This window comes from Amaranthus tricolor, chromosome 11 (assembly GCF_026212465.1).
Source record: "Amaranthus tricolor cultivar Red isolate AtriRed21 chromosome 11, ASM2621246v1, whole genome shotgun sequence".
Taxonomy (NCBI): Eukaryota; Viridiplantae; Streptophyta; class Magnoliopsida; order Caryophyllales; family Amaranthaceae; genus Amaranthus; species Amaranthus tricolor.
Window position 1 is genome coordinate 1392073 of NC_080057.1, and position 15470 is coordinate 1407542.

Genomic DNA, 15470 nt, shown 5'->3' on the forward strand with positions numbered 1-15470 from the left:
TTCCCTGTTACTAATCCCGAACATACTCCTAACCTAAGGATTGGGCTGCGGACGCTTATTTTTGAAATTAAGTTTCACCGAAACTTATATATTAAAATCTTTTGCTTAAAAAGTTTATCTTCTTCAAATTTTCAGATATAACTCGATTGCTTTTAATTTCTAATATATAACTCTTATTTCAGAATGCTCCACAACATTAATTTAGTATACCAACATTCTTAATCTTTGTTCAATTTAACAATGGGGCTAAATAACTCAAAAACATATTAATATCCATTTATTGCAATTTTGTGAGGCAAGCAAATCCATTGTTAGGTTTTTTTTTATGATACAGGGTAAAGGTGTTAATTTTTTTTTTCAAACTTGCATAACTTGTTGTCAGTAAACAAACAATCACATAGTACTCATTAGATAATATACTATCACAAATAAACAAAAAACACTATTCTTATAAAAAACAACAAAACATAAACAGGACAAAAATTAAGGACAGAGGAGCATTTACTTGCAAAAGATGTGGTGAAAGTTATGCGAGAATTACTCACTAGATAAAAAAAATCATGGTTGAATAAATGTACAAATGTACCGGAATACTCGACAACAACAACAAGCACATATTATCTCACTGTCGGGTGACACCCGCTTCGGTCAAAGAAGTGAACTTCGATTAGAAAAATCTACAACTTCACATAAATTAGTATTATACACAATTGTTTTATTATAATCTATTTATTCAAAGTTAGATGACTACAAATTTAAAGCTGAATTGATTAGGAGTCCAAGTACAAGACCCATTGTTTTTCTTCAAAGAACAGTCGTCAAGGGAAAGGGAGTACAAAATTAAAGAATTCTTTACACCTGCTAAGATACATAAGTTGAACCAACAGTCTCCAGAGATTTACATACCTCTTGAAAAGTTTGAAGAACACCATATTTCAAGTGCATGCTTCGATGGTGATTGTAATAACCGATTATAAAGCAGCTATTTTACCTCACTATGCCGAGTATTTACATGCCAATAAAGACATAAGTGCGTGCTTTGATGGTGATGGTAACAAGCAGTTCTATGCTGAGTTTATGACTCACTGTGCTGAGGTTTTACCTACCAATGAAGCCAAACCAGTGAAGAGTGATGGCCAGAATGAGCATACACATTGCTAGAATCATTCCTGGTCTTCCAAGAAGCCAGTTCTTAGTCTTTTTTGCCCCTTCTACTCCTCTTTGCAATCGATCAGCCCAACGCATCTGCATCAAGAATTTTTGATGTTTCATATAGAATGCAAATGCCGTAATTTGAGTGACAATAGTAAATTACACTGATTGATGGTGATCAGATAATCCAAGGTAAGAGCAACCACAAGATAAAGAGACAATGAAAAAACAAACAAATATTGGTAATGTTTGAGGTTTTAACGGTGACAACTTTAGCTAATTAGAAAAACATTTCAGAATATACATGGATAAAAGAAGTTTTTCAGTTGTATGTATGAGATACTTGCTTCCAAATTATCAACTAGGCTCTCTCAATCATTAACATTTTCTACATGAATTTCACTTTAAAAAATTGACACATCCTGGAAAACAATTATTTATTTTTTTGTAGATAAGACAGACAGAGTTTAAAACGCAGAAAGTACCATTTTATCTAAAGCTTCAGGTGACAATGAAGCCATGGCTTCTTGAACTTTTGGAGCATCTTCTTTTGAAAGTTTGAGTCCGAATTGCTCACTCATACTAGCCATCATATCTGGGCTCATGTTTTTCAACATCGATGAAAACATCTATACCAAATTAACACGAAACAGAATAGAGTACATCAGCATTATAGATATGAACCATTTCTAGAACACAACCATAGAAAAAAATCAAGGAATTCGTCACGATTGTGGTAAAGGTTTCATGGACGCACCATTTCACAGTGCAATAACTCGGTTCACGGAAATCTCAATGTGAATTGTTAACTTGAAATACTACATTTTATCATATTAATTCAAGTTTTCTAGAACCTATATTTGTATTAAAGCTTTTATAATAAACCTTTAGCATAACTTAAAATGGTTGTTATTCCATGAATTAAGATCACATGTTCTCTAAAGGAGTTTTGCACAACGGTAAGCCCAACATTCGTTATAAGCCGTCCATTATGTAATGGAATAGCTTTATTTTTATTCCATGATGACAACAGACTTGTATTTGAAAATTGCCAAGTTTCTTAAATAAAATGCATAAAGGGAAATCAGTAACCAACTCACCTGTCGCATGGCAGGATCCTTCATTTGATTTCTCATCTGTTCTTGTACATCTCCCATTGATGTAGGAAAGCTTGAACGAGATGTACTAGCAGTATTGGAATATGAACGAGCAGAGTTGCTAAATTCACCAACATTATTTCCATTAACAGGTACATCCCTAGTTTCAGTGAACTTTGGCTCAGGCTCTGAACTCAATCTACCACTTGATGAAGCTGAGCGTGAACGTGAATCTGAAGTTGAAGAACTAGAAACCGATTTCTGCTGTAAGGAAGAAGCCATCTCAAACATCCTTTGAAGTTCTTCAGGTGACATCTTATCCATCATATCACCTGCCGTTTTCAGCATTTCAGGTGACAAATTTGGAGGAACAGAGCCAGGTTCAAAGTTCCCATTAAAAGGGGAGCCATTTTCACTCTGGAATGAGGAAGCCATTTTCACCATGTTTACGAGCTCTTCAGGTGACATTTTTCCGATCATATTTGATGCCGTCTTCAACATGTCAGCAGGAATCTTTTCAGTTTCTCCAGGATTCATTCGGGCCAGAAATTCGGGATCAGCACGGGAAACAAAATTCTGGAATGATCTGCAGAAAGACATGACATTAACCAATCTATAATGTATAAAAAAATCTTTAGCTTGCCTAATTCCATTTCAAGCAGACAGCAGCAAGATCTTAATACTAAATGGTAGAATTTTTAAGGAAATGATTAATATTTAAAAGCTCACAATTTTCAGTCAACCAAGAAAAAACCCATCTGTCATAACTCCATTCCCAAAAAACATAAATCTTCATTAAATTGCATAAGAGGTGCAAAATTAGGAATTGTTCCAATCAACACATGAATGGCACTCCTACTTTCCTAGAGTTTGCCATTTAGGAGATCGGCACAAACATTAAGGTGTACATAAGTTGTAGTGAGAATAAGACAAAAAAAAAATTGAATTGTTTGGATGGTATCCAGAGAGGGAAGAAATATGCGAATGAGAATTTAAGAAAGTGGTGAGGTTCCATAAAAGTAAATATAGCAAATTAAGCGGGATGGACAAAGAAAGAATTTGTAGGAAACTCGGGGGAACCGAGTATGTTCTTTTTGAGAGTGAATTTATGAAAGGTGGGATTTTTTTCTTAGATAAGTGCAAGGTGGGCTCTTTTTCAAACCGGACAAAGTTGGAATTTTTTTAATGGAATTTTCCATATTTGAATACCTCATCCACAAATGCAACAGCAAGAATACTTAAAATTTCACAAGGAAACATAATTTGTCACAGTTCAAAAACAGGACCAAACTAATTAAACCCACATGAATAAAAATGTTGGAAAATTTGATTTCAAAGATACGTATTTTCTCTCTTCCGCTTTTAAAGGTTCCAACTTTTAGATAGATTTTCTTTTAAACAACATCCGGTTTTTGTAACCTAGAATTACCGGTTACCTTCTTCCTCCTTTTGATTTCTGCATCTGCTTTTTATCCCAGCCATGGCAGCCTCTTCACCGCTCAACCTTGGCCTCCACCATCTTAATCTTTTTCATCTTTCATTTCTTCATATGGTTTCTTCTCTTCCACCATGACCTCTTTACCATTTTAATCCTTGTTCATCTCTTTCATCTTCACTTTCTACCTCTTCTCCATTTCTTAACTATTTGTATATTTATTTAACCATTTTATTCTTAATTGCTGCAATCGATACTCAAACTATTCTTGTTGTTTTCTTATTGCTTCTCCTTCTAGTGCTACCCAACTTAGTGGATATGCTTTGGCTGCAATTAGACCTAATTGGGCTAATTTGGGGATAATTAGACCTCAAGTGGGTACTCAACTATTTATGTTACCCAACTATTTCTGCTTCTGCTGCAATTAGACTTAATTGGGCGAATTTTGGGGATACATTAGGAAGATCCAAGTGGGTACTTCAAATTGGCCTTCAATTATTGGAAGTGGGTATGCTCAAGTTTTTCGCATTTATGAATTGTGGATTACAAACCTACGGCTAAATAACAACCATAGTCCTTAGCTTGCTGGAGTTTGATAGGGATATGGAAAACATGGATGTTAGGAATTGGATTTGAAAATTACAATTGTTTGGGAAAAGTATCATTCAATGTTAATTTCTTAAAGTTAAATCATTTACAATTATCTTCATAGTATCCAACAACATACAATATTTGATGGCATTCTCTAATAATTTGAGCAGCTAAGACCTGAATATTAATGAAGGGAAGGTAATTGACAATCAGGTATCAATACTTAGGAAAGAAAGGATAAAAATTACAAGTTCAACCAGTAACAAGTAAAAGAAACCTTTAAAAGTTGAAAAGACATAAATTTAGAACGTTAAAAAGATAAATTGAAGTTGAAACCTTTAAAAGTAGAAGAGGGAAAGCTCGTATCTTTAAAATCAAAATTTCCAAAAATGTTTTGCTCACTAGGGTAAATGTCAGAACTAGATGAACAAATCTACACCAATTTAGCATAGTCAACTCTACACTTGTTCGGAAATAATTTAATGATACCGATAAATTGGGACTCTAATAACCACAGGCCACAGCCTAGGAACCAAGGGAAGAAGAAAATTGTTATTTCGCAATGCAAATACAATCAAATCCCCTCCCCCCTGCCCCCCCCCCCCCCCCCCCAAAATAAAGGATAATATAAAACTTGCCTGATTGTATCGGGATCCTCTTTTAACGCTTGCAAACACTCTGATTCTGTAGTTGGTCTCTTATTAACAGTATCTGACTGATCTTCAGATGGCCTACTGCTTTGCACAGGCTGTGTCACTGAACTATCTTGAAATTTATCTCTTGCAGCTGACACTTCTTCAACTTCTTCAGTAATTTCTTCAATGACCAACCCTAAAGGACACATCAATATACATAATTTTTTTGAGAACGGTCTAATGACTCTAAAAGCTTCTATTACAAAAACTAGTCACAAAATGTACCCGTTGATGCTCGAAGCATACCTTCTTTTCCTAGGCTTTTTCTGGCCTCCCTGTGAAAATATTGGGAAAAACTCATTTTCAGATATGATGAATCTAAATGTCAATAAACACAAACGATGATTCCAAAACAATAGCAGACCCAACACAAAAGAAATACCTGAAAACTTCAGCAATTGTCTCATCATCAGGGGAAAATTCATGCGCCTTTCCCAGATCAGAAACAGCATTCTGAAAGTAAGAGAAACCAAAAGCAGCCAAACAAAATTCAGCAAACACTTCAATGTAAATCGAACCCCCTAACAGAGCAACTCACTGCTACATGTAAATAAACCTACCTCTTCCTATCCCCCCCCCCAACCAAACTCAAATAAAAAAAGGAAGAAATTATACGTAGTGAACCAGAGGCTTAAATTTTCTACAAAGTGGACCAATGGACATGAATATTTCAAACCTGCAAAATGACTTCATGTTCTAGTTTGTCATTGTCTGTGACCTTAAAGAGCAGTAGGGTGTTAAAGTGTCATTCAAAACTTCAGGCCCCACCTTTTCTCCTCTTTTCCTCCATGAAACCTCCCATGACAATTATTCAACCAAGAAAAACCACCAGTCCACCTAAGCCAACCACCATTCCACCAATCGACGGCCATAATCACTCATCTCATCAGACCTAGGACAAGGCTGCCTACACCACCCGTTTCACGACCATTCCGAACTAAAAGGATTAATGGAAATAATTCTCTTTCACTCCCACTCCTCACTCTATTTTAATCTCAACGCTCGCTTTTCTGTTGTTTCCTCAAATCTCAATTTTAATAATAGAAGGGACTAGGGAGTATTAGGTAGACAAGCAGGCTGAAAGTTTTAATAAGCAGATGGATGATAGTTCATATTAAAAGGATTAACTTTTATCTACGATAAAAATGAATGCGCGGGGAGTTGATATTTTCTACGAGGTGAGGGAAAGATTAAAGGAGGCTAGTGGGTTCTGTTGGTGAATGGAAAAAATGGGTATGGTGGGGATGCGATGGTCTAGTAGGGTAAACAGCATATGGTTTTGATAAGCTTTTACCTTACAAAAATAACAGAATTTTAACATTTTTTATATCTAAGGTCACCAAGAAAGAAGAAAACTAGAACACGAGGTAATTTAACAGAATTAAAATTTTGCAATTCCACCGCTTGAAAAATTAAAACCTTGGGTCAACATATAGAATTTTCCAAAAAAAAGAAATACAAGAAAATGACCTCTAGCTGACATAATTCTTTATATGCTTGACCCCTACGATACAGAGCCTTAACGTTCCTTTCATCATAAGCCAAAACCTGAAACAAAACAAAAGTTTAAAAAGTAGTCAACTGATATAGCTATCAAGAGTAATGATCCAAATAAAAACAGCAGAATTAACTATTGCCAACCCAACCCCTCACGGTAAAGTTAGAGATTGGCATGAGTAGGCAAATTAACATTTTTAAATCCTTTGAAGAGGGAATAACTGGAGCATATGGGGCCGATCACCACAAAAATATTGAGCTATCTGTAGGAAAATAAGGACAAAATAAACTCTGATGTTATATTATCTCTTTATTTTAGAAAATATTGTGTTAGAATATTATCCCTCTATTTTAGGAATTTAAGATATTGTGTTATTTTAATTTCTATGTATAAGTTCTTGCGCTCTTGTATAAATAGAGGTGTTACCTCTCGTTATAATACAATACAAATCGAGTATTCACTTATTAAAACCAAATTTATATTTCCGCACTATGAATTTCTTCATGGTACCAGAGCCGATGGTGTTTTCCGAGGACCGGTGATCAGCCACGACATTCATCATTTACCAGGAAAAATCAAAAACCAAACTAAACTAAAAAAAAAAGATCAAAATCAAACCAAAACCAGTGCAAAAATTAAACCAAAAAAAAAAACCCGAAATGAATGATTTCCTTGGAACAAGTGTTCCAAAGTATCCAAATATATAACCAAAAAATCCATACTTACCCAAACGTTTCTGAAAATTTGAATCTTAAAAATTACACCAAGTGGTGTAATGAAATTAAACAAGAAATAACAAATCGGTGGCGGCTCAATCATATCATTGCCACCCCTCCAAAAAACAAAGATCCTCAATGGATCCAAAACGATGCACAAGTGGTGTCATGGATACTTTACACCCTTGACACCACCATTATCAATGTTGTTCTTGACCATACTACTAGTGCCCAGGACTTGTGGACATGGATTCACACTTTTCTTGGGCCAATTATGCTACCTCCCGTGAATGACCCCATCCAGCGTGAGGTCGCGAGGAGCATAAATATAGAACCAGAGAAACCCAAAACCTGAAAAGAATTTGAAAACTGAGAAAAAATTTATCCAACAACCAATTGCCTAGAACCAAACCCATCAATCAAACCTGTAACCTCCTTAACCAAGACCCACAAAACCCAAAGAAAACTGACCCATAACCGGCACACAACTACCCAGAACCAACCACACCCACAAAACCCGATATCCCTGACCCAAAACCCGAACAAAACCTCAACCTAAAACCAGTTACCCAAAACCCGCGAACAACCCTTACCCAAAACCCAAAGACCTACGGCCCGACAACCCAAACAACCTAGAACCCATGAACCCAAACCCAAAATGCAGACTGGATCTCATAAACGAAAAAAAAAAAAGGAAAATTCGAGCCAAGATCGAGAAGGAACTAGTAAGGAAAATTCGAGCCAAGTTTTAAGCCCACAATCTGAATGTCTCATTTGTGATCCAAAGCATAAAATAAACCATCCCGATTTATTTCTTGATTTTTTATCTAAACCTGACAAACTGGAAATTATTTATGACCAAATTGCAGAAATGATTATCAAAATTTATTTTATGAAATCAAAAGATCATTACGCAGATTTTCGATTAAAGGCAATGGGAGCTGAAGAATTGAAGAAATAATGTGCAAGTTCGATCTCGGTCTCCCGAGACCAAACTTGAGGGGAAGTATAGGTAAATAAGGAACAAAATGATATTATATTATCTCTTTATTTTAGGAAATATTGTTTTAGAATATTATCCCTCTATTTTAGGAATTTAAGATATCGTGTTATTTTAATTTCTATGTTTAAGTTCTTGAGCTCTTGTATAATAGAGGTCTTACCTCTCATTATAATACAATACAAATCCATATTCACTTATTAAAACCAAATTTATATTTCCGCACCATGAATTTCTTCACTAACGCCTCAGAATTGATGTTCAAGACAAATGACTAACAAATACCTCACAGCCTTCTTTCACACAATCATGATATTGTCTTGTTTTTAAGTAACATGACATCAGATTAAGTGAGCATGCTAACTGTAATGCTCTGCCTCTGGCAACTGGAAGCCCCTTTAGATTGTTTTTGGCCTGAGGATACAAATTCGAAATAATGAGTATATCACTAGACAAAATCTATCTCAACAGTCAACAGTAATAAAACCTAGTGTAATACTAACTCTTAAGTACTTCTGTGCAGCTTCTTGATACTTTCCCTGACTGTGAAGTTTGTTTCCCTATAAAATTTAAAATAACCATAAGCACAAGTCCACTAGAATGATTCACTTTTGCAACTCGAACATTACAAAAAATAACGATGCAAATTGCATAAAGAATTTGCAATTTGAAAATTAAATTGATGCCTTACATTAATGATATGATAGACAAGACAACTTGCAGATATACACAACAAAATCATGTCTATTAAACATTTTCTTCATCTCTACATATGTCATGAAGGTAAACAATGCATCAAATTTTAGTATCAGTAGCAGCCTACATGAGAAAAGCATGCAGATGTGACTCGATCAATATAAAATACAACACTGATACATTGTTTCAACTCTCAAGCTTGACTGACTCAAACAAGCTACCCCTATTATATTTCCAGCGTCACATCTTTCTCAAGAAACCATTCACATCATACTCTAAAATGCCATGCAAAATTTTATTTTCCAAGCACGTTAGCTCACCTATTTCTTAAGCATTTTCATTGACATAAGCAAGTTAGAATGTTGACTAGCTCAACATAATCATGTCTATGAGACTTTTTCGCCATCTCTACATATGTTATGGATGGAAAGCGATGCGACAGATAATAAAATAAGTAAAAACCCACAATGTCAATTTGTTTTGATTCATTTAGCCGTCCTCATGTGCTGGGAATTTGGGAGAAAGGTTTTTTCATAGTTGTTGTAACATATAGATGTCTCAAGCTTAACTAGTTTAAACCAGAAATTTGACTCAAGCTTAATTTGAAGATTTCAAAAGTTTGACTAGTTCAAACCGGCTATACCTATTACATTTCTGATATCACGCATTACATTAGCAGCATAACATTCTCTACAAACTCATTCAACTTTATTTCCATGCACAACATTAGCTCACCTGTTGCTTAAGCATTTCGGCAGCATTCAACTCATAAGTCATTTGAGCATCAGCGTGAACACGCATTGATGCAATTTCTTCTGGAGACGCACGTGCCATCTTCTCACCAATCTGAGCCATTTCTTCAGGGGGAACATGCTTCATTTGCTCCGCAGCCATCCTTAAATCCTCTGGCCCTATATTCTTCATCCCTTCCGAGGCCATTTTAAGCAACTCCGGATTCGACATCATCTATAATACCATTATCATCAAATATTATTTCAAGCATCCAAAAACACATACTCCCTCTATTCCACCCTAAGTGTACAATTTAGTTTGCTACAACGTGATAAGTCAATACACTTATTCAAAATATCTGTAATTTAATATGATAAAAAATTATAGAAAGTTTGATATTAATAATATTTGCAAACTCAACAAACAAGAACTTGACTACGTTTTAACTTAAATAACTTGGAGTGATTGATTAAGTGTTAGAAAATTAACACTTAGGTTGAAACTGAGGGTACTAAATTTCCCTATTTCAACTGAGAAACCTCAACCATTTAATTTTTAAACACTAAGCACTCCAATCAAGCTACTTCTTTTCCTTCCTGTGATCATCAACTAAATTTAAAGTAAAAAACTAACCCTAAGTTTCACAAATGATCAAATCTTCAAACAAAACATAAAATCCAATCTTTCATAAACAGACATTAGTAATTGCGATTAAAGCCACATTAGTAAAAAAAAAAAAAAAAAAAAAAAAAAAAAAAAAAAAAACCAATAATCTGTGAGGAATATATTTTTAAAAAATCAGAAAAAATGAAGAATAAACGAAATTGAGACACCTGTTGTTGGATGTTAGCCAATTCAGAAGGAGACATGCGACTCATCTGCTCTTGCGCAATACGGAAAAGCTCAGGATCTAACATTGTTCGCTAAAATATGCCGATCAATTTATTGGGTTTTCAAACGAACAAAAAATGACGATCGGGAAAATGGTGGGATTGTGATGCTTAAATAAAAGGAAGTGACAGAAATTTGGGTTTGGTCGGTGAACCAATCGAATTTGTTATTCGACTTAGGGATGAAGAAAGGAAGAACATCGGTCAGCGAAGAATCCGACCTAATTAAGCGGTTAGTTAAATGTTACTTCCAATTAAAAAAAAAATAAACAAGAGCAAACCAAGTCAAATCAAACTAAAATTTATCCCATAAATTTAGCCTGGATTTTGATTATTATTTACAGCTTAATAGAATAAAAGTTCATGTAATCCACGAAATTTCTTAATATAAAGATATATATAAATATATTTTTAAAGATATGTAATAATGAACACATTAAATATTAACTATGAAGTAATAATTGTTAAAATATTATATATGGCATTCTTTATATTATTATATGCAACAAAATTTTTTAGTTGAGAAGTTGTATAAAATTATTCAAATTATTTATTATTAAAAATGATAAATTTATACTACGTGATGAATTTCAATTAATAATTTATAATATGTAGCTCAATCTAAACAAAAATCATTTAAGTTACTTTGTTTTTAAAATGATAAGTTTCTCAGTTTAATAAATTTTTGATATGGCTAAAAATGACATGTTAGTTAATTATATTTGCCATGTAAGCCAACATCAATAATAAAATTCTTCCATCTAGCGGAATTCTCTAAGAATGACAAGTGTAATTGGCGTTTCAATCTTTTTATTAAATTGTGTAATTTTAATTTGTATTTTATTCTTAATTTATATTTATAATTTTTATGTAAAGATTATTAGTATCAAATTTTTATAATTTTTATTATTTATAATTAGAGATATTAAAAATTAAATTGATGACTTGGACTGCGTGAAAGTCTAATGATGCAAGCATTTTAGAAAGAAAGAAGTAGTATCTATATCTCCGGAATATCCCATTGAACCTCCAAAACACCATTTTTTACCTTATCTCATCTAGTGGCAATAGGAAATAATATATAAATATATCTCTTTTAAATTTAATTGCTTTTAATTCATCATTAAAATGATAATAGAAATTTCATTAAAATAATAATATTATAAATTAAACTTGAACAGAAAATAGTAGTAATATAATTTGAGAATTAAATATATAAAGTATAATATCATACAAAATCATGCATCCTATTTAAACACATTAATTTTAACTTAGCACATAATATTAACAAGATAACCTTAATTGGACGAACATTAAGAATTACCTTGTGAAATGGCCCTAGAATATTAATGTACATGCCTAGTAGTCTTCGTCTATCAATTTGACATTTGCAGTATAATTGTTGTTCGGAATTGTAGATAGAAAATGGCTAAAGATTGCAAATAAAATACTATAAAGCTGAAGAAGAAATTGATAATGGGTGAAAAGAAAAAAAATAGTTAATGAGAGAAAAAGAATTAGAAAGAGAATGGGGAAAATTGATAGCGATGAAAACAAAATTGAACTACAAATATATCAACTTAATAATTCAATACTTAAGAAGTCAACAACAAACAGTAAGGGTGTTAAAATATAAACTAAAATTTGTGTATATGTTATTGTCAAAACTACAATATAAATCAAAGGCTTCATCTTGAGCAATCCTTCAAATTCAATATTTCTAACATCTTCGATTTGTTTGGGAGTTAGCTTCACGATCTTTTTTCCATTGGTGAGAAATAAATGATGTTTGTAGTTTTTGTATATGTTCTTGTCAACACTATAATAAACAAATTACTAATTTATTAGATAATCATATGTATAAAAAAAAGTGTAACTAAGGGACGTAAAAAGAGGATCAAGGGACATTTTGAGAAAAAAGGAATACAAAAAATAAAGAATTCGGTTTTACAACCCCAAACTAACACATTATATAGAGTATAATTTCTTGTTTAATACAAATCATATAGCATTGGTGTTTAATACAAATCATATATCATTAGTGTTAGTGGTTCATCATTATGTTATAACTGCAAATATACTATGTTATAAAACCAAATGTATATTGTTATAAACCCAAATCTATTATGTTATAACCCTAAATATATTATGTTATAACTCCAACTATATTATGGTATAACCCAAATATATTATGTTATAACCCCAAATATATTATGTTATAACTACAAATATATTATGTTATGACTTCAAATGTATTATGTTATAACCACAAATATATTATGGTATAACCCCAAAAATATTAAGTTATAACTCCAATTGTATTGAGTTATAACCCAAATATATTATGTTATAACCACAATTACTTTAATTACCTTTCTCAACAAGTAACCATTGTTGTCTTCTTCAACGTTATTGTTTTACACCATTAATGAAGCTTAATTTTTGTTAAAACTCAGAAGAACCACAATTACTTTTATTACCTTCCCCAAACAGTAGATATCTTCTTCTTCAACATCACTATTTCCACATTGGTAAAGCTTAATTTAAAAGAAATCAGCGGATTGTAATTCCAACTAATATATAGCACAATGAACCTCAAAAAAATGAAAATGAAACATTAAAAACGAAAATGGTGAAGATGAAGCATAAATACATATACCTTTGATGGTCTTACAAATGTTGAAGAAAGATAAACAAAGAATAAACGACAATGGAGTTAAAGAGAGGAAAATGGAGATTGAAATGGAGTTTGAGAGAGAAAGATGAGTGGTTTTGTCAGGAAAAAATAAAAGAAAAACTGAAAATGAAAGTTGAAAAGTCAAAAGGAGATTGAAAACCGCATGTTTAGAAAGTTAGTTATTTTTTCAATTTAAAAATTAGGCCGCCCCAAACGCGAGACGTCTCTAGACGTCTCAAGTAAGAATTTGTGATTAGTTTTTCAAATTTTATTTAACTTTTTTTAAAATTAAAAACCTTGTGTGTTAATCTTTTTTAAACATCGTCCTGATTCTCAACCACCAATCATCAATTTATCTATCTTTTGCAACCACAAAAAAAATGAGTATGTCATAGAAATTGATTATTTGATTGAACATTGAGTTGGATTATTGAAATTCATCTTGGGATAAAGATTTTATAGTAAGTAATTTGGGATGAAGTATGAAGTTTGGGTTGAATTAATAACTGTAAAAGGTAATTTTCAATATGCATTGCTCTAGTAACTTCTATGGGTATTATGTGTTATGTGATGTTATGTATTATGAGACGTATGGATTTAATTCTATTAATACTTTATTTCATTATAATATTGCTAGTACTATTTAACATTGTTAACATATTTATATTGTTATATTTAATTTTTTTTTAATGTTTTTTGCTACGTTTATTTGGATTGATAATTATTCTATAATTTAAGAATACTGAGAATTATTATATTCAAGGTTGAATTAAATTGATATTTTCTATCTGGTAACATGAGAATCGGTCAATAAATACGACAAATATGATAGATTTTCAAAATGAAATTAATAAATAAATTTAAATTAGTACGATAAGTATTATATGTTTTATGTGTTATATGGTCACCTAAATAAATGAGGATATGATGAACAAAATAGCATGTTAGTTGGTTCAGCAGCTAGCTTGTAGGTTATCACTTAGTGATGAGCTTCATGTGGTACAAGTAGAAAAATCTAAGAGAAATCATACTTGTGGTTTAAGGAGGATGATGACAATTAAAATGAAATTAATTGGTAGATGCATGTCATTTGTTATTGGGATTTATATATGAATTCTAAATGTTTTTATTATGCGATATAAGTATATAATTTGTAGATGTCATTATTATTGTGATTTATATATAATTTGTAGATGTCATTATTATCTGAATTTACTTTATTAAAATTTTTATTTTCGAAATTATGTAACCAGTGATATATAATTATGCTTTTGAATTTTATACTACTTTAAAAATTCTTTTCTTAAATTTATTATTTTACATGATAGAGTTGGAATTATTCACTTAAAGATGGATAACATGTCTCGGAAAAGTTAGGAATAATATTACAAAATAAAATAGAGGTAGGTTTTTAGATTTGAATATTTTTGAGATGAGCATATGAAATAAAATAGTTATTTATTATTTTGGCTTTATATTAGAATCTCTAGTGATCTGTTGTGGTGGTAAGACTTTTAAGGTTGAATTGATATTTTTGAGCATATTTTCTTAAGTTTAAAAGGGGTTTACATTTAAGAGCGTTACAGCACAGTTGCCCCATAAATCAAGATTGGGTTCCATCATCCTCTATTCGTTCGCATGTAAATTTGTTGTGTTAATTAAATCGATAAAATAACTAATTTGAAAATGTGGGGTGTGTTTTATTCTACTATTGGATAGTTGATACAAATGTGCCAAGTGTATCAAGTGATCAAGACCTTGCAAACAACCTACAAGTACAAGACAGTGTTTCTAACTTGTCATCTACGCCAATTGTACATGAAGGGCGGAACCATGTCAAGGATGCTTTCCAAAGACCAAACATGACCTTAAGACACTATGTTGGGAACAAGGAAGCCAAGACAACAACAAGGAAAAACAACATACACTTGGAAATAGGAACAGACAGCAGAACCCAGGCCACAGGACCTTCTGACGACCAGCAGACCTTGCTGAGTCTCCTGAGTGCAAGCCCAACCCATCTAGACCCTAAGCAAGCTTGGGACGTCACCTTTGCACATGGACAAAGCCACCAAGGATTCAGGATCTTACTAACAGTCCACGAAGAATCCTAGAGACTAAGTGGAAGAAGGGTTGCTCGACAGTTTTGCTGAGTAAAAATTTACCTAAGTATTTTATTTTAGTTTTCTATTAGGCGTTTTATAAGCCTTGTAATTAACACGTGTTCTTTAATCTAGGCTTATGATTAGGATATAGCCGTTAAGGTAGTTATGAGCTCTATATAAGGAGAG

General features: G+C 32.5%; 1 protein-coding gene across 2 annotated transcripts; it reads right to left on the reverse strand.

Annotated features, from left to right (window-relative positions):
• Window positions 1-643: 643 nt before the first annotated feature.
• Window positions 644-10779, reverse strand: LOC130826909 (outer envelope protein 61-like). Of its 2 annotated transcripts, none has more exons than XM_057692541.1 (11): window positions 10446-10779; window positions 9616-9846; window positions 8688-8744; window positions 8470-8598; window positions 6441-6518; window positions 5353-5423; window positions 5196-5245; window positions 4914-5106; window positions 2253-2835; window positions 1638-1781; window positions 644-1245 (listed from the first exon to the last, which is right to left on the reverse strand). In XM_057692541.1, the coding sequence occupies exons 1-11, from the start codon at window positions 10527-10529 to the stop codon at window positions 1099-1101; spliced, it is 1767 nt and encodes a 588-aa protein (XP_057548524.1). In that variant the 5' UTR covers window positions 10530-10779; the 3' UTR covers window positions 644-1098. The 2 variants fall into 2 exon arrangements, with proteins under 2 accessions (XP_057548524.1, XP_057548525.1); XM_057692542.1 differs by having other exon boundaries at window positions 5217-5245; window positions 10446-10766.
• Between the last annotated feature and the right edge of the window lie 4691 nt (window positions 10780-15470).